The sequence below is a fragment of the Talpa europaea genome (genome assembly GCF_964194135.1).
Source record: "Talpa europaea genome assembly, chromosome: 1".
NCBI classification, from domain to species: Eukaryota; Metazoa; Chordata; class Mammalia; order Eulipotyphla; family Talpidae; genus Talpa; species Talpa europaea.
This window is the reverse complement of record NC_140073.1, coordinates 57,800,303-57,826,430: the sequence shown is the minus strand read 5'-3', so window position 1 is coordinate 57,826,430 and position 26,128 is coordinate 57,800,303. Positions and strand designations below refer to the sequence as shown.

Here is a 26,128-nt window from a genome sequence, read left to right as displayed (position 1 = left end):
GTATTCTACAATGAAGAAATACTCTTAGTTTTAAGCAAGAATTATATTGGAATGAACTAAAAACATCTTTTAAAGTAATTTTAAGTATATTCTTAGTTGTCACTACATTTCTATATAGATTCTTTAATATTGTTGTGGACATAATTTAATCAATAATATATCATAATGTCAATCACTACAGTGATCCCGAATCAGATTCTGGCTACCGGGGAGCTTAATTATTAAGCAACATCTTCCTAAAAAGCTTCTGCATTTCTGATTGGTAAGAAAAACGAACGAAGAAAAAAAAAAAAGAGCATCTCTTACTGAAATAACACTGAAGTTCAAGCTCAGGCCCCCTTTCCTGTGTTCCACCTAATTAACTTTTCAGGATAAAAGAATGAACCATTAAGTCACATTAATAAATCACAATTCTCCTCAAGAAAGTTCCACGGGCAGCTCTGGTGTTACAGTCGTGTATCTTGGATCCAACCTGGGGACGAAATCCTGAAAGTGTTTAGATGCACTAGTACCGAAAACATCAAGAACTTTGCGGTTCATGACAGCAAATCTGTAAAACAGAGGACACAGTGAATAGCATTTAATAAAGTTTACCAAAAAAATGACTCGTCTATTGGATTTTTCTTTCATGGGGTGGGGAACAGGAAAGACTGATGTGACCAATGCCCCAAGCGCTACTCTTTTTCAACATTCACTGTCGCATGTTTTATTCAAAGAGAGAATCCCCACACCTGAAACCCCAGGGATTACAGCATCATTTCAAACCTACCAGAGTCCTTTCCACGAGAGTGTGTCAAATGGAAAGACAGACTCTTGATAATTTTTCTGGTGAAATCACAGAAAACCAACTAAAAAAATGAATTAGCTAATATTTACCAATGAGACAAAGACATTAAATGCTCATAACTGACATCTTAATGTCTTACAATCAACAAGGAAAACACCTCCAAATGGGCAAATGTTTAATGATTAGAAGGCAAATTAATTCACATGAGGAAAAGTAAATGACAAAGAAACACATGACTAAATGACAGTGATATAATGGATACATAGTGCCATGGTTAGGAGGAAGAATTCTGAAACCAGATCATGCCAGCTCCATCACTTACTAGTTGTGTCACTCTGACAAGCTCTCTAACCTCTCTGTGAGTATCAGTTTCCTCACGTGTAAAACTGGGGTAAGAACAGTACCTATCTCAGAGAGCTAGTTTAAGGATCAAACACATATCATGCATGCATATGTTGGTACATATATGATATCTTAAAACCATAACTAGAACATGGTAAACACTGTTAATACTTGCTATTACTATTTTTAAAAAGATTTATTTATTTATACAAGAACAGGGTACAGACCAGATGCAAGGGAGGGTGAGAGGATTCACCAGAGACAGAGCAGGGAACAGAACAGGCAGACTGACTGAAAAACACTGCTGAGGGGAGTAGCGGGAGAGACAGGAGAGGTGTGTGTGCCATGTGTGTTTCTCCCTGGATGGCCAGGGATCGAACTTGTGCTGCAGAGGCTGTGGACAGCTTCACAGCGCTGTGCTTAACCCCTTGCAACAGCAGGGAGGCCCTATTATTACTATTAATGATGGTAAAATTAATAGCAGCTACAATTCATTAAGTGCCTATGAAATGCTTACTGTTACCATGAACATCTCATTCCCCCCCACTCGCCCCAACTATACAGAGTATGAATTACTGTTTCATTGCAAGAGATAAAGAAATTGAGTCTCATGTGGGCAAAGAACTCAGCACAGCAACAAAGCTAAAGGAACCTGAGCTGGAAGCAAAAGGAAGGCTGTCTGACTGCAAAGCCTATGCTCTTTCTAGAAGGTTAAGCTGCCTCCCGAAGAACTGGATTAAGATCAGGAAATGGTAAAACAAAAGAATATGCTAGTAAAAGCAAAAGAACATATGCATTATAAGATCAGACAACAGATACAATTATTTTTCCAAAATGGCAATGAGTCAATTACTGAGGCAGAATCTCTAAGTAATTTAATATTTTTACTCAAAAAAGTTAAAGATTTTAAAAGTAAGACTTAAGTATGTTATGTAGCAACTCATTAACAGTTAAAATCAACATTTTAGTAGCATGAACACTTAAAATATCTAAAATATTACAGAGAATATTCAAAATAAAAGAATTCCTCATGCTATTTTTAATGCATTTTTCAGACTTATTTATTTCTGGATACCTACTTTATCAATAAAAGATATTCCCTCGTGACAAAAAGATTCAAAATCATTTTTGCAGAAATTGCTGTTTTCTACAATCAGATAAAATAATCACAGACACTTACTTGCCCTTGGTGAGCCTTAAAAGAAACTTCCAGTAAGATGGTCGCAAAGTCTGAACTTCCATGACAGCCTAAGATTATTCAATTTGAGACATCTTTCAATAAATAGCAAATATTATAGCAAGAAAGCAGTTTATCCCTTCATTGCTGACTGCATTTTTAAAATGACAGAGATATGACAATAACAAAAATATGTATTTATGTTTAAGTTGATAGCTATTAAGCATCTTTGTAAATGTGCCTTCCAATATTGCTTATGAAATAATAATTGATTTGTCATTATTTAGTAAGAATCTACCAAATACCATTAGTTAGCTGGTACTTTACTAGTTACACTAAGTTTATCAACTAGGCAGCATTACTGTGATAAATAACAAATAAAAGCAGTCTCCAAAACTTTGTAACAATCCTAAAACTATCAACAGCAATATGATGATTACAGAATTTAAATAAATTGGATACTGCTTCTATTAAACTACATTCTTTCCCCATCCTCATTGACTAATAATATTGGGGTGATATAATTTATGACTGTGGTATCTTTTTCTAGATGGAGGACAATTAAATTGGGGCACTCTAGCCAAAGTACTAGAGTAATAATTTGCCTGTTAAAATAATGCACTCTATTTAAACCTAAAAATCAGCATATGCATTAAACGTGATCCGGCCCATTAAGTTAACATGTGCAAGCTAGATTGCTTTAAAATATATATATACATATATATACAATGTAATAAATAGAAATGTTCTAGGCCTTTATTTCTCCCCCATTTGTTTAATGTACATTAGAAACATAATTAATTCTATTTTTCATTTCAAAAAGCTATACTTACTGCCTGGAAGCAAATTGCTGTAGAGATGGAATAGATGATGGTATCTGCATGGGGAAAATAGGGAACCTTTCCTGTTTCAATGCCTTTGAAATACATTGTCTGCAAAATAAGTATAACAAAAGATTGAGTTAAGCAATATGTTCTCTATCTACAATTATTTTCTCTACTTTTCAAAATTCTAATAAGCTTTCTGGAGCTCAAATTATAGCCCCCGCTTCCAGGACAATGCTAAGCGCTAGCCTGTACCCTTCCCTCATTCTCTCACCCCCAGCCCCAGATGCCAAATCCAACAGCACTTCATTGCCCTCTCTTCTGTGCCCTTTATTCTTTAATGCCTTTTGGACAATGCTCAGGTCTTCCTTTCCCTGTTAGATTTATTCATTCAGGAAATATTTAATGGCATTAACTATATGCTGCATCCTGTGCCAGGAGTTAGGGATTTAAAAATGAATAAAATATGATCAATTCATAGCCGAGATATCTAGTGTATTCTAATGAGTTTATAAGACAGACAGATGGCAGAGGTATATAGATACAGATATATAGTCAGAGACACAGTATTGTTTAGGGGTCCCCCAAAGGGGGGAGCTACTCTTCCTAGGACAAAGGACCAAAGAGAATCAAAAATTTCAGAAATTACTACAGTCAAGTAGTGTTTCTCAAACCATCTGTAATAAAGAACTACCTTAAAAAAATCCAATTTCATGATTTAATATTCTCATAATGCAATAAAAATGAACTAGCAGAAAATAAATTTAAAAGCCAGAACACTGAAGCAAATTTTTACAAGCACATTCAAAAGACAAATTACTGTCAAACTGTAATAAAAGTTCCAAATGCTCACTCTCAATTTCTAAAGATTGATTGATTGATTGATTGATACAAGCACTGGGCACAGTCAGAAGCACAGGAGGGTGAGAGAATTCACCAGAGCCAGAGTGGGGAACAGAACAGGCAGACTGACGAAATACACTGCTGAGGGAAGCAGCGGGTGCAGCAGGAGAGGTCCGTGCGCCATGTGGGATCCTCGCCCAGTGGCAGGGGATCGAACCTGTGCTGCAGAGGCTGCGGGCAGCTTCGCAACCCAATGCTCAACCGCTGTGCTCACTCTCAATTTCTATACTTATCCTGTCATTGACTGGTGAGAGACAGGTCGTGAACTAGCATCAGTATGTTGCTCACATTTTCCACAGTTTTGTATAAGAAGCATAGGATCAACAACAAGGTAAGAGGACAAGAAGCAGTGAGTAGAATGCAAGTGGATGATATATATGGGGTTCTGTAGGCAAATTTATAGTAGAACACTGGGTAATTCAGGGAACTAAGTTTTCACAGGACAGGTAAAGTAAAAAAAGCAAGAAAAGTGCAAAGTAGACCAAGTGAGTTACAACAGGGTAGAGGGAAATGCAAGGAGTATGAGAACTAAGATGAAGTCACTGACAGATGGCAACAACCTTCTTGTCTGATGGTCCACACCTATCTTAGACTGTGTGGTACTTAAATATTTGCTGAGTAAATATACTGAGTTTTCACAAAAGTCATGTTGCTTGAAAAACAGAGAAAAAATACATTATGACTTTCCAACAACCCAATAGTTTTAGTAATATCTCAACTGATTTGCCATGAAAAAAATCCTGAGTGCTCAATACAAGCTTCCCTGATTACAGGGAGAGCAACAAAAGGAGACAGTGAGGGGACTTACATATGAATGGAGCAAAGAGTATGTAATGTGAAACAAATATATGTTAAATGATTAGGGGTTGGCTATATAAACACTGCAAGATAGACAGTTACAATCTACTTGGGAAACAAGGTAAGTGATCACATGGACCATTATTTTGCAAACAACATTGTATTACAAGATACAGATACATTGTAGTGTATTCATCTTGAAAAACAATTAAATTCAGATGTGCTAGAATAAGCGCAATAGAAATGTGATATATGGAATAATTGTGTTCCCCATTTTTCCCATTTGTTTTTATTAAAATAACATAATAAAATTTTTCTACTGAATCAGATTCTGAGTTAGGCACCAGCAGGGACCATATCCTCTACTTTTATGTTTACCAGCAGCTAGCACAGTAATATATACACAGTATATATACACACAGCTAGCACAGTTAATATATACTCAGTAATTATATTTTAGAAATGACTTTTCTGAGGAAAAGAATTGCCAATGCAACTTATTTTTACTTCATATTATCAGACAATAAAATACATTATCAGACAATAAAAAAATTTAAATGATTATCCATTAAACCAAAATCATCACTTCAACAAAAGACACTAAAAGTTTATATTTCTAATTCCCTATATTAAAAAAAAAAGTTCTCGCCAGCACAGTTTATATGCCAGTTTATTTTGCCAAGGTCAGATACGGTTATATGGCATGAGAAACAGAGGCGTATGGTTGGCTGGCTTAAGAAACTCTGGCTATATAGGGAAGCAGCTGCAAAATATTTCTCTCACAAACTAGACCTCAAAATTACATTTCTCCTGTGTTAAAGAATATGTTTTTGCTAGCTAGAGGTTATTTTCTTCTGCTCACTCCCCTTTTCTTCTCCATTAGCAAGTCTTGTTCATTCTCTTATAAATACGTACCAAATCTGTACACTCAGCTCCATTTCTGCTTTACTGTATCACTTTGTCCTGCCTGGGACTAACTGCTCTCCCAGCTGCCTGTCATGCCTCTCCGTAATCCATCCTCCATAGCATAGCAAGAATGCGCTTCTGTTTTTATTATTCTTTTTTATTAAGGCAATATTAGTTCACAATATTGTGTATGATTTAGAGGTATAAGAGCTCCCCTTTCAGGTGCTATTGCCATACCACACAGCCAACGTGAATTAAGTCATTTCTACCACGCTTAAAACCCTCCAATGGCTGGTAAATAAAGGGAAGTGATCATTTTGTCATGGCCACGTGAACAATATAGTCCCAAGTGACCAAACAGTTAAAAGGGAAACGTTTTATTTAGAATTGCCTCTAATAAGGGCAGAAAAAAAAATACTAGCTCATTACCATTTTAGAGCCCTCAGGGAAATAACAGCATCTTAGTAATGATCATTAATGACTGCGAAAACTGCTGGGTGAAAGGCTAACAGGGAACCTTACTTTGGCTGTAACAATACTGAGCCCATTGACCAAACTTAGCATCATAAAAAGAAGACAACCAAGCATTTTTGGGCCTCTTAATGTGATACAGTAGGAATTCACATACACAATAAATCTAAGTTATTTCTGCCACACATATAAACCAAAAATAGAACCCAGAATGTGAGAAATTCCAAATAAGTAATCACCTAGATCTCCAACAGATAATAGAGAGGAAAAGGAAATAAAAAGGTGAGAGGGGGAATTATTATAAACAAAAAGTATTTTGGATCCCAATTTAAACCCAGGGATTGCATCAAGACATCTGTGGGACAATCAGTAAAAATGCAAGCTCTAATTAGATATCTGATAATACAGGTTTTTTTTAAAGTATGATAATTGTATTATGGTTACTCTTCAATAGTAATACTAATTTGTTTGCTTTTAATGAGTTTTTATCCTGAATTGTTTAAGAATGAAGTGGTATGATGTCTGGGATCTGCTCTGAAATAAATCAGCAGGTGGAGGACAGGACAGTACAGGTGAAGCTAAACTGGCCAAATGCTGAAACCATTGAACTGTATGACAGATATATCAGGGTTAAGTGCACTATTCCTTTCACAATTGTGTATATTCACACACACAAAAAAGGGAAAAATAGGAAAACTAGCTTTGTGAGACATTTTATAGGGTTAGAATTTGCTTTGGTAATTGGGTATATGTTTGCAGCTTAAGCAACTAAGGCAGCTCTAACATAGCTTTTGCTAACTGCACATGCATAAAAATGTTTGCTTACCTCTACCAACTTGGAAGCTAAATACATGGAAATTGTTGTGCTTTTATAAAACATCATTGATACACCTGCCAAAAATCCTGAAACAACAAAAACTTATCAGATCTCAAAGTATTTCATTGTTATTAATGTCATTAGAAAATGCTCATTCACTTAAACGGGAAGAATTTATTTGTAGCAATAAAATTTGTTACAATAAAATCAAGGACAATAATACATTTGATGACATTAAATGGAGTGACTTCTTAGCATATTAATTTTAAATTGATTTTCATAATGAATTTCACAAGCTTATATTGTCATTTCTCATCTTAAGAGGAAATATTTATTCATGTATTTTTCTATTGCCTTCATTCTGCAAGTGGTAAACCAAGCTGGGAGAGGGAGGTCTGACATTCTATAACAGAAACATTACTAATAAATATCTGAAAAATTGCATGCTTAAGTACTACATATATTGTACATATAGAAAAGTCTTTAGTTTTTATTTTTATTAATTGGTTAAGCTTCTAAGAATAAAAAGTTATTATTAAAATACATTGCTTGTCAGTGATAAAATAGATTGTTTTAAGATATTTGTGATTCTATTAACTATTTATTGGTAAATATTTTAAGTCTTTACATTTTTTTACGACACATTCCCTAGGATTCTGCCTATAGCAGGGCAGATACCCAAGTCATTACATTGGCAATAGCAAACTCAAAACACTAGATGGCAAGAGTGCCTTGATGTTAAATTTTGCAAATATAAAATGTCTGGACTAGTGCCTTAGTAGTTATTCTGTCACAGAGAATGGAAGATATATAGAAATCAGATTAATTTGGAAACTATTTCTGGCTCATTTCTACCATTGATACAATAATAATTCATTATATATCAGTGTTTTACCAGCTATAATTGCATGCAGCTCATCATCCAGGTTTCTGACCCAGCGCAGGAAGCAACTAGTACCCTGTATTAAGGAGAAAATACAATGATTTCAGTTGTTTCACTTCTAGAAAAAAGAATGCATGTAACATCTGTAACATATGAGTCACAGGCTAAGTTGGAAACAAATTGGTGATCTTATTTAAATTAAGTTGAATACATGATTGAGAAAATCATGAACAATAATCCACTATGAAGCTATTGCTTTGGACAGGCGATTAAGAAATTATGCATACTATTTTTATGGTAATGATTTTTCAAATTGAATCCATAAATTCTACTTTTGCCTACTTGTAGAAACTGGGAAGTGTACTCTCACTCTAACAAGGAGAAAAAAGGTGGATAAGCTGTACAAATATTTCAAGTGAGAATTCTATACCCAAAGAAAATATTATTCAATACTGACAGTGAAATATTTTCTCAGATAGATAGAAACTGAGAAAAATCCATCACCTGCAGACCTGCAGTAACAAAAATGTGAAACGTAGCTCTCTGCAAGCAGAAAGAATATATCAGATAAAAATGTAGACCTACAGAAAGAATTAAGAGTTGTGGAAATGGTAAAATAAAGTCAAATTTAGAAGATTTTTTTTTTAAAGATTTTTTTTTTTAAAGATCTATTCATTCATGCACACGAGACCTGGGGTACAGGCCGGAGATGCAGGGGGTGAGAGGATTCACCAGAGACAGAGTGGGGAACAGAACAGGCAGACTGACTGAAATATACTGCTGAGGGGAGCAGCGGCGAGACAGGAGAGGTCTGCTGCACCACGTGGGGAGCCCTGGCCGGCCGGGGATCGAACTCATGCTGTAGAGGCTGGGGATTGTTTCAGAGTAAGGTGCTTAACTCCTTGCACTACCAGGGAGGTCCAAGATATGCTTTTTTAATTGCTCTAAAAATGAATGAAGCATCTAAAGCAGTGATCAAAAAACTACGAAACAAAAACCACATCTGGCCTGTGACTTGCTTTTGGCTCATGAGCTAAGAATGTTTTTTACAGTTCTAAAGGGATGAAAATCAATAAAAACAAGAATATCTTGTGACATGTGAAAAGTATATGAATTCTAATTACAGTGTGATAAGTTTTATCAGAACATAGTCATGCACAAATAGGTCAACCTTTCTTTAACATATTCTACATGTATATTTTGCACACATTTAACACACATTTAGCTATCTATATTCAGATTTAGCATTACTTAGATATTGATTTAGATATTTCATAAAATATACCAGTGAAATGATTTATATAATATTGGTATCCATTAAATAGATAGCCATAACTTGATATTGCAGAATACTGTGTCATCAATGATTACCACATATGATATGAACTTAATGTATGGGTGGGCACATTTTAGGAATATGCAGAAAGGAATGGAAAATGTTAACTCTGGTTATTTAAGAGAGTGTAGTAAGAATAGTGAGTGGGTAGCAGAGGGGAAAAAAGTAATTGTTTATATAAATTACAACAGAGAATTCTTTTGTTTGATATCAGCTAAAAGGGTCAGAAATATGTTTAAATTAATAATCTAGCAGTAACATGATTACAGAAAACAAAGATACCAGGTATGTTATTATCACCACTGATATTAAAATATCAGAAAATTCAGGGCCTCCCCGGTGGCACAGTGGATTAAGCGCAGCGCTTTGAAGCCATCTGCGGCCTCTGCAGCGTGGGTTCGATCCTGGCTGGCCAGGGAGCTACCTACATGACGCAGCAGACCTCTCTTGTCTCGCCCACTGCTCCCCTCAGCAGTGGATTTCATCAGTCTGCCTGTTCTGTTCCCCACTCTTGTCTCTGGTGAATCCTCTCACCCTCCTGCGTCTCTGACCTGTACCCTGGTTCTTGTATAAATAAAAAATTAAACTTTAAAATAAAACAAAATAAAATATCAGAAGTCATATTTTCTCAGGTTCTACAGAGTGAAAAAAGGATTAAAAATCTTTACTATTACACATAAATGCAAATATGTCTACCTACTCAAGGATATTAAATAACATTTTTAAACAAAAATTTCAACTTCAGTTCCTAATATTGATATATTGTGTATACTTGGTGATGTTAATTATGAACACAATGGGAAAAAAACTTACAAAAGTCACAGATGAGTTAAGGCCATATCTCATTCTATGAGCAGCCACATTATTTATTCTCCATTTTTCTTTCCTCTTCTGGAAACCTTACCTTGTATATACTAACAAAAGAACCTAGAAAAGCGCCAAGCTGGAAGTTTTCTTTATTGTAAAACAGAGAGAGCAGCCGGGATGGCTGTGTAAACAGATGCCTAAATGCAGAGGGGATTCGGAGACAGCACTGGATCAAGTATCCCACGCTAAACATTCTGACGAAACCCTAGAGAAAAGTGGGAGGAAATTCCAATTTACAATTTTTTTCAAGTCTGATAAATATGAATTTTATTGTCTCTATTAAAACAGGTCTTAAAAAACTTAATACAAGTTTATGACACACCATTTTCAAAATTCTTAACAAAAACAAATCCTAGAACTAGGCTCCGAGAGTGGCATGGCGGGGGTTGGGTGGGGGAGGGCCGAGCGTGGAGGACTGTGAGTGCATGATGGTGGGTGTGCTGTGGTAACACACATCTGAGGAAGTGTAAACCTGTAACTCTGAATCATAATACAGTGTTGTAAAGCAATGTTACCTCAAAAAAAAAAAAATTAAAGTATAAAATTATGGCACGCAGACCTCTCCTTGCGCCTGCTGCTCCCCTCAGCAGTGTACTTGTCAGTCTGCCTGTTCTGCTCCCTGCTCTGGCTCTGGTGAATTCTCTCACCCTCCCGCGTTTCTGACTGTACCCAGTGCTTGTATAAAATAAATAAATCTTAAAAAAAAAGCATAAAATTAAATATAAAACCCTCAAACAATACTTTTTTTTTTTTTTAAAGATTGATTTATTTATTTTACAAGCACTGGGTACAGTCAGAAGCGCAGTAGGGTGAGGGAATTCACCAGAGCCAGAGCAGGGAGCAGAGCAGGCAGAAGGACCGAAGTACACTGCTGAGGGGAGGAGCGGGTGGCAGGAGAGGTCTGCACACCATGTGGGACCCTCCTCTGGTGGCCGGGGAGCAGCCGGAGATAGAACTGGCGCTGCAGAGGCTGCAGGCAGCTTCGCAACCCAGCGGTCACCCTCTGTGCCACCAGGGAGGCCCTCAAACAATACTTTTTAAATAATTACTTAAAAGTAAGGTGAAATATTTTAAATTTATATTTTATTGAGGTAACACTGGCTTCCAACAATGGTGTGATTTAGAGGTTTATGTTAACAGCTGATAACACACCCACCACCAAGGCATCTATAGTCTCCACCATGGCCCACTGCACCCCCTCCGCACCCCCACTTTGTTATCCCCCCTCTCTCCCTAACCTTCTGGTAGTCTCAGTTCTATAGTCAGATCTTGCAGTAAATATATTTCTTTGATTCCTAAGAACTTGAAAAGTCTCATAAGCACTGGCTAAGCTTATCAATGCCCCCAAATTCCATCTCTTGACATTTTGTTGACAATAGCCAGAATTTATAATTCCTAAACCACGCTTAGGAACAAAAGCACTGAAATATTAAAGGAAGAAAAAAGTAGTTAACAAAATCAAATGCTTTTGGTATTTTTAACAGAAAACTGCACTTAATCACCAGGATAGAATAATCACTATCTAGCTGAAACTTTAGAAAAAGTTGCATTACTATGGAGAAACATTCACTTAGCTTAACCCAAACTACCTAATACTTGGCTAAAACATGGAAATTAAATTGTTCATTTAGTATGAATTACCATGCATTTGTTTAACTGAAACTGCCTAGGATTTGCTGAAGGCAAGAGATGTACACTTTTCTAAGGTTAATTTCAGGATCAAGGATCACACACGTTCGATCTTTTCACGATGATTTTCCCCCGCCATCTAGGCAGGAGGTGTTCCCTGAATGCCTCTTATAGCCCCGAGTGGGGAGAGTGGTCAAGGGCACAAAGCTGTTTTAACAGATCTCCAAACTCATCAGAGGAATAGAAAATCAGTAAACAAATAAATATAAAATAATTACAGATTACAGTTAAGTGTTGTGACAGAAATAATCAGGACATTATGAGGAAAATTAGATGGAGTGGTAAAGGGAGGCCATGGAAAAGGTGACTTTTAAATATGCACAAAAGAGAAGTTAGTTAGCAGGAGAAAAACATTTCAAAAAGCTAGGGCAGAGGGCACAAAGTCAGAAAAAAAAAGAGCTGCGCATGTACAAGAAACCAAGGAAAAGTCCGTGTGCCTGGAACACTGCGAGCAGAGGGGAGTGAGACTGATGTGAACATTTATTCAGGGATTTCATCCTAGGGCTTTGTCCATGGGACAGTGAGGTGCTGGTTCACTATACTGGTGGTATAAATTCCTCACCCACAGATCTCCAAGTAATTTCATATTCATAGACGTAACATTTCAATTTATACATAAATTGCCAAGTTTATAGTACTGATAAACATTTGAAAGAATAACTAGACTTTTTTTACTGTTCAGTATCACCATCTTTCTCATACAATTTTTTTTTCCTTATCACCTCTCCCCAGAATTTCTCATATGCCTCCAATTTAGTCAGAGTACTTGTTTTAGTTTCCAGAGACTCCCAGAATTTCTTCTTGGACTAGAATTCTGTCCACTGAAGGAAGTGATAACTCTTTAGGAGCCCACCTATTCTGACAGTCAGCAACTGTACTGCACTTGCTTTTGTTTGCCACTTTAAAAATGGGGCAGGACTCAGCGAAATAAGCCAGAAAGAAAAAGAAAAATACCAGATGGTCTCACTTATAGCAGGAATCTAGAAAACCTAAATAAGGGACCAGAAAAAAGAATAACTATAAGAAAGAAAAAAATCAAAATCAACAAACAACTATGAACCAGAGACACACTTGGGGGTAGGGGGGTTGCGAGGAAAGGAGGGACAGGGGTCAAAATCAGGGGGTTGCAATTGTATAGGGAATATAAAAATAAAAAAAAAATTAAAAAATTAAAAAAAGATAATAAAATAAAAATGGGGCAAGAAATCAAAATGTGGAAGGAGAGTATCAGAAAATCACCGCATGACTGAAAAAAAATACTCTCCTGCTTTTAACTCTGTTTATACTCATGGGGGTTCTGAGGGTAAATGTTGGCTTGGGCAAACCACCATCAGCACTGGCCATGGTCACTCAAACTCATAAGCACTACAGTGACACAATCCTTCTCTTCCCAGTGGCTGTCAGGAAGCTGTCTCTGGAGGGTATACAACTCCGCTCTTCTCATCAACTGAGCAGGGATCAGACGTTCCAAGAAAGAATTCAGACTTTAATGCATTAGAATTGCTAGAGGACCATCCAAAACTCAAGAACTTGTGGCAGGTGGTGCCACCTGTGCCGGACTAAATGTAAAGAAAATCACCTCCTTCTCAGAGGTGGTGGCTCCAGAGAATGGGCAGAGGATAAGCGGGTGGCGGGTGAGCAGGAGAGATCTACTAGTATACTATTGTATCAGGAAGTGAGGCATTTATGCTGGTAGGCATAGCTAATTCTCTTAATGTAGAACAATCATGGGTATGTTCAGAACACTCATGGGTCTGTTCCAGTTACCTCAATGCCTTAAAAAATGTAACAGCTTTACAAACCCAAACGCCACTGTACAAAGTGTGCACAGGGTATGTGCAGGGCCAGCTAGCTTATACAGCACAGTCTAGGGGCCTTGTTCTAGGATGTAGCCAAATGAGGATATAGTACAATGTACACATTTTAATGACAATTTTTCTGGGGTTTTTTTTGTTGTTAATATTACTTTATCTTCCCTTGTACCCCGTAAGTTTTATACTAATTGTTAGAAAAGTTAATTTTAAAGTTGTCTAAGAACCTGGTCAGAGAATATTAAAAGTTAAATTTTTCTTTTTCTTTCTGGTTTATTTCGCTGAGTATAGAAAACCTAAATAAGGGACTAGGAAAAAGACTAATTATAATAAAGAAAAAATCAAAATCAACAAGCAACTATAAACCAGACACACATTACGGTGGGGGGAGGAGGAGAAAAGGGATTAGAGTCAAAATAAGGGGGGATTGGAATTGTATGGGGAATATAACCAAAATGAAAATGCATACATTGTGCAAAAATGAAAAATGATGTAAGAATTATATAAAATAAAAAATATTTTTAAAAAGTTGAATTTTTAACCTGTGTCTCACAAATTTCTTAAAGTCAAAATGCAAAGAATGATAACCTATATTGTCAACTTTTTCATTTACTTTAAAATTATTTTTAATAAGTTATTTCTATATATATTCCCCATAGTTAATAAAATATACTATTGCATACTTACTTTAATGCAGTAAGAGATACAATTATCTTCATAGTGTTTGCAACATCTATGCCTTGGTCCATGTTTACATCTGAAATCAAACCAAAAACTCTAAAATAATTGTGAATGGATGGATGTGTGTGTGGGTAAATTTGTTGAAAACTCTGTAACCAAAAAAGGAAATCACAGTGCACAAAACATGTTTCTAAATGTGTGCACCTTCTGATTTCTTAGGACACAGGAAGCAAAGATAACATGTACTTGCTTTTCCTTTGCTGTTCACTGTTTGACAAACCATATTAATAAATATTTGTGACTAAATATGAAAACAATGCATATACATTCTCTACATTCTGCCAATCTTTTGGAACCTTTCAATTACTTATTGTAGAGTAGAGAGCTCATAAATCATCCATGAATTCAGTGCCTGAGCGAAATTCATAATGAGAATGTGCTCAGATTACAGGAATTTATACTTAATTATATTTGAGAGAAAACATCTGGAAAAGAAACATGATATAGTATTAGAATGCATAATTCAGTTTTTTAAATAAATATAGAAATAGATCTTGTGGGAACTCAAAAGTAGGTTGTGATTTTAACTGTAAACCACTTAGTCCTCTAGTGTTTAATAAACATTTCTTCTAGGAGAACTACTATTCAAGACACTTTTTTTAATCATCTGGTATACCACCTTCAGAACTATTTATTCACTCTAGGCATAAAAAAAGTAAGTACTATATACTAACATGGGTTTAGCTCTTTCCCATTCTCTTTTGAAAGGTTCGTGTGCAAAATGAGTAGTCTTTATAACCCTTTCAGACTACAGTTAATTAATTATCTTCAGAGTTGGAGCACAAGAACACCATGTTTATCATGGTAACTTGTAGAATGATATTTTGGTCCCACATTCACAAATCTTATTCCATTCACAAATCAATTACAACGCCTTTTTCCGAAATCCAATTCTTCACTGCAGCTAGAGTACACAAGCAGCCCTTCCCAAGCAGAGCTGGCAGCAACAGTTTACACTGATCACAGCCCTTACGTCATTAGAATGATATGACATATCTGGTCATGTGAAGCTGTTGAGTGATTACAGCTGGGGCCTGAAGAGGCAAGTCCCAGGACTGCCTTATGCTTATTACTTTTTGCAACTCTACGTATCCTTGTGTAAGTATTTCTCAGTCATTGCTACCAGAACTATACAGAAATTGTTAAAATCTCTTTGCAATGGCAGTTAAATTCTGGTATCAACTATGCCATCACTGAACATCTCCTTTATCTTTCATTAAAATAGCTTCTGAATCCTGGACTGGCTACTTTGTTACCTGCTGTGCTCTGTATCATCCTGCATCTGCTCTCACACCAGAGGACTAAATCAGACTACTTTGACAAACTCTGCCACGACCAGATGAGTTCCGATATTGGAGGCATCATTCACATTCATGATACATTCTCTGTAACCCCCTGATGCTTGCTGACATTATTGCCATTAACGGGGACTTTCTCTCCCTCTTCCCAACCAAGGCAACCATAACTATTTTGAACTTGCTTTACTTATTATCACAATGACTCCTGTCATCCAGTATTTCTTTCCTCTCTCTTACCTTTTATATGGGGTATATGCTAAGAGGAACACAAAGTCCTTAAATTCAGTAAAAGTACTGATTACTTACTCTTCACTCAAGTATGGGAGGCAACTCATGTTATATCATTTAACAAACAAAATACTTCTTAATAGAGAATGTTAAACTCAGTTCACTAATGAGGGCTTTGTTATGCAGCATAACATCACTTGCCCAAAGTCACAAAGTTGGCAGGAGCAACATGTGATTCAAAGGTCTTATAGTTTCTTTAAGGGCTGTTTCCCATAACTGATCCCTGAACTTTCTATAATCCCTACTCACTCCACACTCTAAAATATCACAACTAAGATTATTTTATATTATTTTATTAATTTGAAACCATGAAGTTTATTTTCTTAAGTAGATACATCTGAAATGTAAATGAAGATTTATTTGTATGAAATAGAGACTTCTTTGCATAATGTACAAATAAATATTTCTTACTTTATTTCCAAAGCCCTAAAAATTTCCACTCTTGCAAGACACCCTTTCCTTAATGTTTGCTCCTTATTATTCTGGTATCTTCTTAAATATCTCTCAGAACTTGCCTCTCTCCTCTTCAGCTGGCACATTCAAATAGCACATAGTAATGTTTACTGAAATTCCCTATTTTTGCCTCTACAATTCTGCCTACTTTAACATTAAAAGTATTTCAATTTAATTAAAATCTTCCTTTAAAGATATATGATGGCAAAAACTGTGCCAGAAATAATAATTCACTTGCTATTATGTGCCTTTTTATAAAACTGTAAGCATAGTTCACAATTTTGAAAAAATTACCATTACCTGAAAAGAAAATAAAGACAGCTTGGCACAGTGCAAATATATAAAACAGCAATAAAGTGTGCTAAAATATCAAGAGAAAGAACTCACATTGAATCCACAAGTTTCCTGATTAGAGCAATTAGATTCATTCTTCTTGGTTTTTCATCATGTTTCTCTGTCTTTTGTTCCACTTTTGCATATGCTGCCTCTGGTGAATAAGAATGTGTGGGAATTTCTTCCTTCCCGACAATAAACCTAAATAAAAGATAATGTGAGGCATTTTTCACCATAAATAATTCAGGGAGAGGAAAAAAAAAATCAGAATTTGTTTATATACAAATACATTCTGGAGAGTACCTTATCATTTGAAATATTTTTCACAATCTATATAAAAACTAATCATTCTTTTAAAAACTAAGTTTTTTAAATATGAATACTCAGAAAATGGTAATGGTCATTTGTCTGATAATGCAGGTATTTTAATATCAAATCAGTCAAGTGAAATACAGCATAGCACTTTTTTGAAGCATCCTTTTTAAAATCTTAGGCTACCACTTTTTGGAGGTACTGTATAAAATTTTTCAAACAAAGAAGCAGATAAACTATTAACTTGGATCTACCAGTTTGACAAAAATTCCTTTTTTTCTCTAAAATCTAATAGCTACAATTGAATGTACCTCATTTTTTACTCTAAATTCATTTCTAATGTGACTCTGAGTCATAAAACAGCTGCAGTGCATTAGAAGGTCATCTATACACACAAAGGGAAATGAAGAATGAGAATCCAAAAAGGGTCACAATTCCACGTCTCCTCGTATTCCAATCTACATATTTCTCTTGGGAAAAATTTAATATCCAGGTGAAGACATTATTTCTATCTCATGAAAACTGTATAATCAGTTTCCTTTATCAGAGTTCTCATTTTTGCTATTTTCTCCTTCAATGTAGGAATCTGCTCTCATAAACTTGTAACTAAGCTTTCTTACAACTAAGCTTTCCTATGGGAACTCCCAACTACTGAATGTTCAGAAAATACCATAAAATACAGAAAAAACAAGGGTTCAATAACACTACTAAAATTCTAGAATAGGGCACCTATGAAAAACAATAAGAAAATTTAACCACTTATAAAAGAAAGAAAATGCTGTTAATTACCTATGACTACAACCTATTCAGACAAACTCAGTAAATCATCTAGTAGTTTGTCAAATCCTAAGCGGTGTACAATGAGACTGTCACCAGATGGGCAGCTGTGCATCCTTGGTAACAGCTAGTCTAAAAGCATTGGGTTCTTAAACGTGGTGCACAAAGAGAGTTTAAGATCGGACTATTGCTCTTTATACATAGTAAGTTAGAGCAGATATAATAACATCTCTCACATTTTTATAATACTGCTACTATTTTGGCCAAGACTAACCATCTCAAATTAGAGGTCACTTCCCTGGAGAAAGTGCTGCTGCTTCTGCCACAAACTGGAGTGTAGTTGGCAATCCTTCCAGGAGAACTCCCCCTTCCCCACTACCAAGTACTGGAAGTACATTTTGAATAGTTTATATCCTCTACTAAATTGCGCGATCTGTGAGACTATGTATATTTCCTTTGCTATTATATCCCAGTGCCTAACTTAGTAACTGGTACATAATAATTATTTAACTGAGACACAATGAATGAGTGAATAGAGAAATAACATGCACTTGTTGAATGTTTTCTACACGACAAGTACAGTACCAAGCTTTTTACAAATAGTAAACCATTTCATCCTTACTGCAACACTACTGAAGTAGGTACATAATTCCCATACGAGCATGAAAAAGCATCTAGTCTATAGTCAATAGTCTCAGTAATTATTTGAATTCAAGCCTGGGTTCTTAAGCACCAAGCTATGCATGCTTCTAAGTTTTAAACTAAGATGAATCAGACTTTGTAAACCTTCAGACTCCTGCACTGACTCTTTTCCCAAAGCTCTGTCCTTGACTCTCTCTTTTCCCATAACCTAAACTATTATCTCTATAGATTACAAAGCTTAATAACCATTTTCCCAGAGTATTTTCTTATAATACAGAGAAAATTTTAAGTGCAAATAGTCCAAACTAGCCTTTTATTGTAAGTGGATCTGAAGAAAAGCCACAAGGAATCTCACACATTTTGAGTCTTTGCAAGGATTCTGGAGTCTATGGAGAGATATATAGGATAAAAGGCAGAGTTTTCTCTTTAGGAAAACTGACTTCTGGTTTTGTTGCCAACTTTCAGTTTAACAGAATCCCTTATAGCCAACGCCAAAAGGAACAAAAACTTACTTTCTAATACATGATCTTTCAATGAAAAGTATAGTATGAAGAAATTAAAGTCTTTTATGCCAAAAAAAAGATAGTAACTGAAGGGAGCACCTGCCTTTCAGTTTTTTAAAAAATTACAGTTGTGTTAGAGTCAGATACATGTAATTTTAAAATACTGATATACACCGATTCATCAAGTATTTACTGAGTACCAGTTCTTTCCCAAAGACTAGAGAATTTGGGGAAATAGACAAACTACAGTAAATGCCATTAAGAGAGAATATGATATAGAAACACATAATTTTTTAGGGCAAAATATTAAGTATCTAATTGCTTAATCAGATTGGCATGAAATCCCCCTTCTTTGTATACTTTTATCGGTATCTGTTCTTTATATTTGTTGCAGGTATTTTTCTTTTTATAATTTTTAATTTTATGTATTTTTAAATCATTTTTCATTTTTGCACAATGTATTCATTTTCATCTTGGTTATAGTCCCCATACAATTCCCACAGTGTATAAAAACACTAAGCCTTCAACTTTTAACAAACTATAAAAAGAACAAAAGAAAAATCTATACATGTGGATGGAATAAAGATAAAAGGTAAAATGAAAAATAAATATAATATGAAGAAATTACTGTTCTGTATCATGACTTAGTTATTGTTATCCTAGAGTTTTCACAACCAAAGATATTCTTAATCAATCTGCTCTTTGCAAACCTTTTGATTTTCTCTTAACAGCATCCTTTTTCAGGCACTTGGGATTTTACGTACTACTTAGCTAGGATTGAAGAATAGATTAGAAAAGAACGAACAAAACTATCACTCATTACGTTTTCATTTTCTTCCATTGCAACTTTCAATTTTGCCTCATCCTCTTTAATCCTTAACTATCACCCAAGCCCAGTCCTTATTTCATCTTTGTCTTTCTGATTCTGTTTTTTTCAATGTCTTAAATGTGTAGCAGGACTAGTCTTTCTGAAACACTGTCAATGACCCTGATCAAAAAACCTTAAAGTGGCTCCCTCCCTACTGCCCATGTTACCAAATTCAAATTTTTCACAATTTTTTCCATAGGTCTTCATATTTTATATCCTACTTATCATTGAAAAAAAATCATTAAATTTCCTAAATATGAACTTTCCATAACAATTAAGTGGGTTTTTTGACTCTTAAAATATACTTCATGTGTATGATTGTCAAGCTTTTGCTAACATTATTGATCTCCATTCAGAAAGTTCTCCTGTTCCCTTAACAGTTATCTGAAAGTATTCTTCACATAATAACGTGGCATAGTCAGCATTTCCTGAACACACTGTGTTTTGTTACACATAATTCCAAGCAAGTTTCATGCATTAATTCATTTGATTCTCAAAATTGTATAAATCAAATAAAAGCTGTCCTTAGTGTCAAAACCAAAAAAAATTTTTCCTGCCTGTACTTGCAGTAAACGTGACACTTCTACTCTTCACTACACATCTACCAACCAAATGCATGTACTCTAGAGAATAAAACTGGCAACATTTATGACATAAAATGGAAGAATGTTGGAATAGTCACTGTGTGATGTTAATCAAACATTCCAAATCTTGGTTTTTCATCAAGTTATATGGGCATTAAAAAAACTATCTCACAGAACTGCTGTGAATTTTAACTTTGTAAAAATACTTGAATTCTTAAAAAAAAAAAAAAGGTAACGCTGCCCATGTAGATTTCTACAGTATCTACCATATACCAATCATTGTGGTAAGAAATGGATTCTGAGGTTAAAAGACTATGTGTTTTTTCATTTTCAAAGAATTATTTATTTACTTATTTATTTATTTATGCAAGCACTGGGTACAGTCAGAAGCACAGGGAGGGTGAAAGAATTCACCAGAGCCAGAGCGGAGAGCAGAACAGGCAGAGAGATCTAAGTATACTGCTGGGGGGAGCAGCAGGTGGCAGGAGAGGTCCTGCGCCCCATGTAGGACACTCCCTGGTGGCCGGGGATCGAACCAGCGCTGCAGAGGCTACAGGCAGCTTTGCAACCCAGTGCTCAACTGCTGCGCCACCGGGGAGGCCCAAAAGACTGTGTGTTTGACAATGTTCTGCCCATTAGTCCATAAAGCCCACAATCTGGTACCACATATTTGAGTACTTAAATTTTGAGTGATTGTTCATGTGGAGGTTTTGGTTGTTTTTTCAAGCTTCTTGGAGAGTTGTTATGATTTTTTTGTGAACACCCATAGTATAAGCACACAAAAGGCTCCCAAAATGGTTGTTGACTGACTGACATTTTGGGGAGTTGGGTGAAATCAAATAAATCACCCTTTTAATGAAGTATCCATAGTCACTTTTGTGACTTCCAAAATTACTTTCAGTTTAAAAACTGAGTCACTATTTATTGTAATTACATATAATACTACCTTTTAAGAACTTAACTTGTAAATTCTCTCAAATAAAAGTAAATAAAATACGTAACTTACCTAAGCGCAGAAAATGCAAATCCTTTCAAACCATCTTTGCACCTTAAAACAATAAAAATCTTTCATTATAACATGTTTTGAGATATAAGGTAGCGTATTACACCGTTTTTTTTTTTCTGAAAATGAGTTTTTTTAAAAGGTGAAAAACTTCTACAACAATGACCCCAGTATTACAAATGATCAAATAAGAAAGTAATTTTACACAAAATGATTAAAATGACATTGCTAAGCATATTAACATAATTTAAGGCTCAACTCTCAGATTTGCAGTTTGAAGAGAGATTTAAGGAAATCTTCTAAAGGTTCCATGTGAACTGAAAACGAAGGTTGGGAGTGGCGTATTCTTCATTCTATCCAACCCTGGGGAAGCAATTTGTTGTGATGAAAAAAGCCACACACACCTGCTGGGTATTGTGTATAGATCAATTCAAGGTCCTGACTTCTCCCTACTTATCAAGGCAATGAATGCAGAGCAATGTAGAGTTTGCAGACCACAAAAAAAAAGGTGTGGGGGGGGCGCTTCCAATTTGGCTCAAAGGTTTTAACTTCTGTAAACCCAATCAGATGGGATAATATAGCAAGGGGAACTCAGTGGAGCTGGCAGCCTGGAGAGAGGGAGAGCACACAGACAGGACTCCAAATAAGATTTATTGTGTGCTTAGTATTGCTGAGCATTGTCGGGGTCCATTTACATGTGTCGTCTCATTTAATTGTATCACAATTCTACCAGTAAGTATTTTCTCCATTCCACATGGGTGCAGAGAACCAAAAAATGCAGCACTTCCTAGAAATCACAAAATAAGGGGCGGGGTGGATAGTTTTCTTATACCTCTCTTCTAAAACTATGTAGCCTTTCAATTGGTGAAGACTCAAAACAATGGCTGGAAAAAAAACAGATACTCAGACCTATGATAAAACATTTAAAGATTTTTAAATAGGGTCATTACTATATTGGTCTTACTGGCTTACTTTGTAGGTATGATCACCTTGCTAAAAAAATCCTCGGGTATCTGGTATCAAAATCCCTTGGAGGAAACAATAAAGATTTGTGATACAACTATGCTTTCATGTGTGTTAATTTTAAACACTATTAAATATACTTGGATAAAAAGTAAAATCTCAAATTTAATTGGGTAATTCTTCCTGTATGGCTTATAAGGTCACAAGAGAAATGCACAAAAATATAAGAAAACTATTAATTTTAAACATATAGATCTTCACTGGAGGACATATAGAACCTCAGGAAAGAATTTAATACATGTTCACAGTAATGTTTTAAAATATTTAAGAATTCATTTCAATTAAGCAATATGGTCTACTTTGTGGTCATGTTAATAGTGAGAAGTGTAACCACAGAATTTAGCTTACAAACTACATAATTATTTACTTCACACAGAATGAGGATAAAAGCAAAATAATTCATGTTAAGCTAAAACGTGGATGAGAAAATTACAGCATTAAAATTCTTAAACTTATCTTTTTCCATCTAAAGAAAGTATTTCTCAGTAATTTAAAACCCATAATTGGATAATTTCTAGATAGGTGGGGTTGTGAGTAGGTAGACTAGGAGTCTATTAACTGGAAAACATGAAACAGTAGATAAATCAAAAGATTATACACATCTGGGGACGAATTTGACCTTGGTATGTTATTGTTTAAAGATCACAATTTATGTTTAATGCTGAATAAAGGATTCTGACAACTTGGTTTAGTCCAGATTGTGCATTTGAGACTTTGAACAATTAATTTAATTGCAGACAAAACATCAAGAAGCAGATTTCAAATATAAAAGGGCATATACACATGAATTTACAATTTCATTATGATGGGGGGTTTTGTTCTGTCAGAAAAACTCTGTGGGAAGCACTTCATATTGATAAAGTCTTCCCATGGATTCTAAAGGGGTCATTCTTTCCATTCATGTGTTTAAAGTCTGTTAACATAATTGAGGGTCAGATGTCTCTGTCAAAAGAACAAAAAGTAATTATTCCCATAAAAGGAATGTTCAAAACAGTAATACTGTCCTGAACTTTGACATCAAGAGTATTGTCTATGCTCAAATCTAACCATGAAACACTATTTTAATCTGTGTTAAATGTAGAAAAGTGATAAAACATAAAGATTTCCACAAAGCAAAACCCCTCCTGCCTTAGAAGGTGCCTCATTATTAATTAAATTTGGTTATTATACTGTAAACAAATCATATTTTACATTCACACACTAAGGCTCATTGACTTTTTCAACAAACATTGACTGAGTGCCAACTATGTATAAGTACTGGGTTAGGCACTAAGGATGTGGCCACGGGTAATACAGAATCCTGCTTTCATACAGCTGACTTTTTAGGTCAAGAAAACATTCAATAAAAAAAAAAACAAAACACTAAATATCGCATATGGTGATAACTGTCATGATAAAAATCAAAACAGGATAAGGGGGAAACAGTGATGGAGCTGGGTCTTATTTAACATAGTGTGGTCAAGCTCTGAGAAAGTGACATATCTAATTATATTTCTTTTTTTCAAAGATTTATTTATTTATGCATACAAGAACTGGAGTACAGGCCAGAGGTGCGGGGGTGAGAGGATTCACCAGAGACAGAGTGGGGAGCAGAACAGGCAGATCTACTGAAATACCCTGCTGAGGGGAGCAGCAGGGAGACAGGAGAGGTTTGATATGCCACATATCCCTGGCCAGCGATTGAACTTGCGCTGCAGCAGCTGCAGACAGCTTCTTAGGTTGAGTCTTAACCCATTGTGCCCCCAGGGAGGCCCTCTAATTAAATTTCAAAATCAGCATTGGCAAATTTCCTAGATAGTTTGAGTGCAGGGTACAAGAATAAATTGTTAAAAAATATTTGGTTCTGGGCCTCCCTAGTGGCGCAAGGGGTTAAGTCGCAACCTATGAAGCTGTCCGCAGCCACAGAAGCAGTTCTATCCCTGCCCAGGGAGATACCCACATAGCGCAGCAGACCTCTCCTGTCTCGCCTGCTGCTCCCCTCAGCAGTGGATTTCAGTCAGTCTGCCTGTTCTGTTCCCCGCTCTGTCTCTGGTGAATCCTCTCACCTCCCACGCCTATGGCCTGTACCCCAGTTCTTTTATACATAAATAAATAAATCTTTTTAAAAAAATGGTAGAATATAACATTCATTTTCTAAAATAAGGAAGACTACAGGAAGAACAAGTTTGTGGAAAAACAAAATAAGTCTTGTTTTGGACACGCTAAATTTGAGAGGCACATCAGCTCATGAAATGGAAATGTTACGGAAGCAAGCAGCCAGCTGCACAGGTCTGGATTCAAAGAAGTGTGATGTATGTAGTGTAGTGCTTAAATCTGTCAACCTAGAAACAATCATCTACGAAATAAGTATAGAGAAAATATCCAACAACCAAATATATTTTATTCCTCCATAATTTATAATGCAAAAAATCTCTATAGAATAAAAATGAAAATTTCTCCTTCCATAGTTATTGTCCAATATAAAGTCTCATTTTAACTTAAGAGAGTGTATAAAGATAACACACTAAACTCATGTATACATAAACTTATTAATTATTCTATACAAATGACATGAAATAATGACTCAAATCATAATTCTGCATCTTTATATCTGCAAAATTCTGTGCTAAAGTATTACATAAAGAAAAGTCAGGAGTGACAAAGAGGAAAAAAAATTTGTAGCATTATATCAGACAACATAGCTAACACACACCAAATTATAGAGGTTTATATCGGAATTATTTATGGTAAAATATAAGTTTAGTATTATTGTTATTTTAATAACAAATGCCAGTGGACTGAAAGAACCTCAAAAAGACAAAAAAATTTTTTTCAATTAGAACTGCAACTGACAGTACAAGAAACAATTTTGTCCACATTCATTGTTTCATGGCTTTATTTCCATGAAATTACTAAGAGATACTGTCATCTTTACCACAACATTGGACCAGCAGATGTCACCAATAAACAGTTTTTGGAAGAATGTGCTGGTTTTTAATGTGATTTCATTATCAAGCATTTTCTTGAATGATTTCTCTTAAAAACACACAAAATGCTATAATTTAGGTAAACTACATTAAATTCCCCAAGTAAATATTATACATTTTTCGACAATGTTTTTTTTTAAGGATTTATTTATTTTTTTATACAAGAACCAGGGTACAGGCCAGATGTGCTGGAGGGTGAGAGGATTCACCAGAGACAAAGCAGGAAGCAGAACAGGCAGACTGACGAAATACACTGCTGAGGGGAGCAGCGGGTGAGACAGGAGAGGTCTGCTGAGCCATGTTGGGATCTCCCTGGTTGGGCGGAAATCAAACTGGCACTGCAGAGGCTGCGAACAGTTTCACAGCCCTGCGCTCAACCCACAGTGCCACCAGGGAGGCCCAAATATTATATTAGCATTTATTTGATGAGTGATGTTCCTGTTTTCTATCATCTACTATTCTATAGTTATAAAATCCTTTTAAACACTCTACCTTGTGTCATAAACAAAATTTTATAATGTAAACAGGCTGCTTCAATATGTTTGCCAACAAACTGAACAATGAGATCTACTTTGATAACTAATATTTTTTGTTAACTCAGATTTCAGTCATTGGGTAAATATAATGAATAAAAATAGATAAAAAAGACTTACTCTATAAATGACCAGACCATGAAAATATTTTATCAAGGCAGTGCCAAATGTAGTTAAAAGACTCTTGCTATGC

General features: G+C 35.4%; 1 protein-coding gene across 1 annotated transcript in view; it reads right to left on the bottom strand.

Annotated features, from left to right (window-relative positions):
• Nucleotides 1–417: 417 nt before the first annotated feature.
• The window catches only part of TMEM135 (transmembrane protein 135), a gene marked incomplete at both ends in the record, with an annotated part of 130,769 nt that continues 105,058 nt past the window's right edge, over nt 418–26,128 (bottom strand). Inside the window, 9 exons of the mRNA XM_084229062.1 lie at nt 418–550; nt 2,310–2,377; nt 3,140–3,238; nt 7,035–7,111; nt 7,921–7,984; nt 10,149–10,316; nt 14,299–14,368; nt 16,779–16,925; nt 21,417–21,458. Coding sequence (XP_084085188.1) covers nt 418–550; nt 2,310–2,377; nt 3,140–3,238; nt 7,035–7,111; nt 7,921–7,984; nt 10,149–10,316; nt 14,299–14,368; nt 16,779–16,925; nt 21,417–21,458 — 868 coding nt within the window. The remainder of the gene's footprint in view (nt 551–2,309; nt 2,378–3,139; nt 3,239–7,034; nt 7,112–7,920; nt 7,985–10,148; nt 10,317–14,298; nt 14,369–16,778; nt 16,926–21,416; nt 21,459–26,128) is intronic.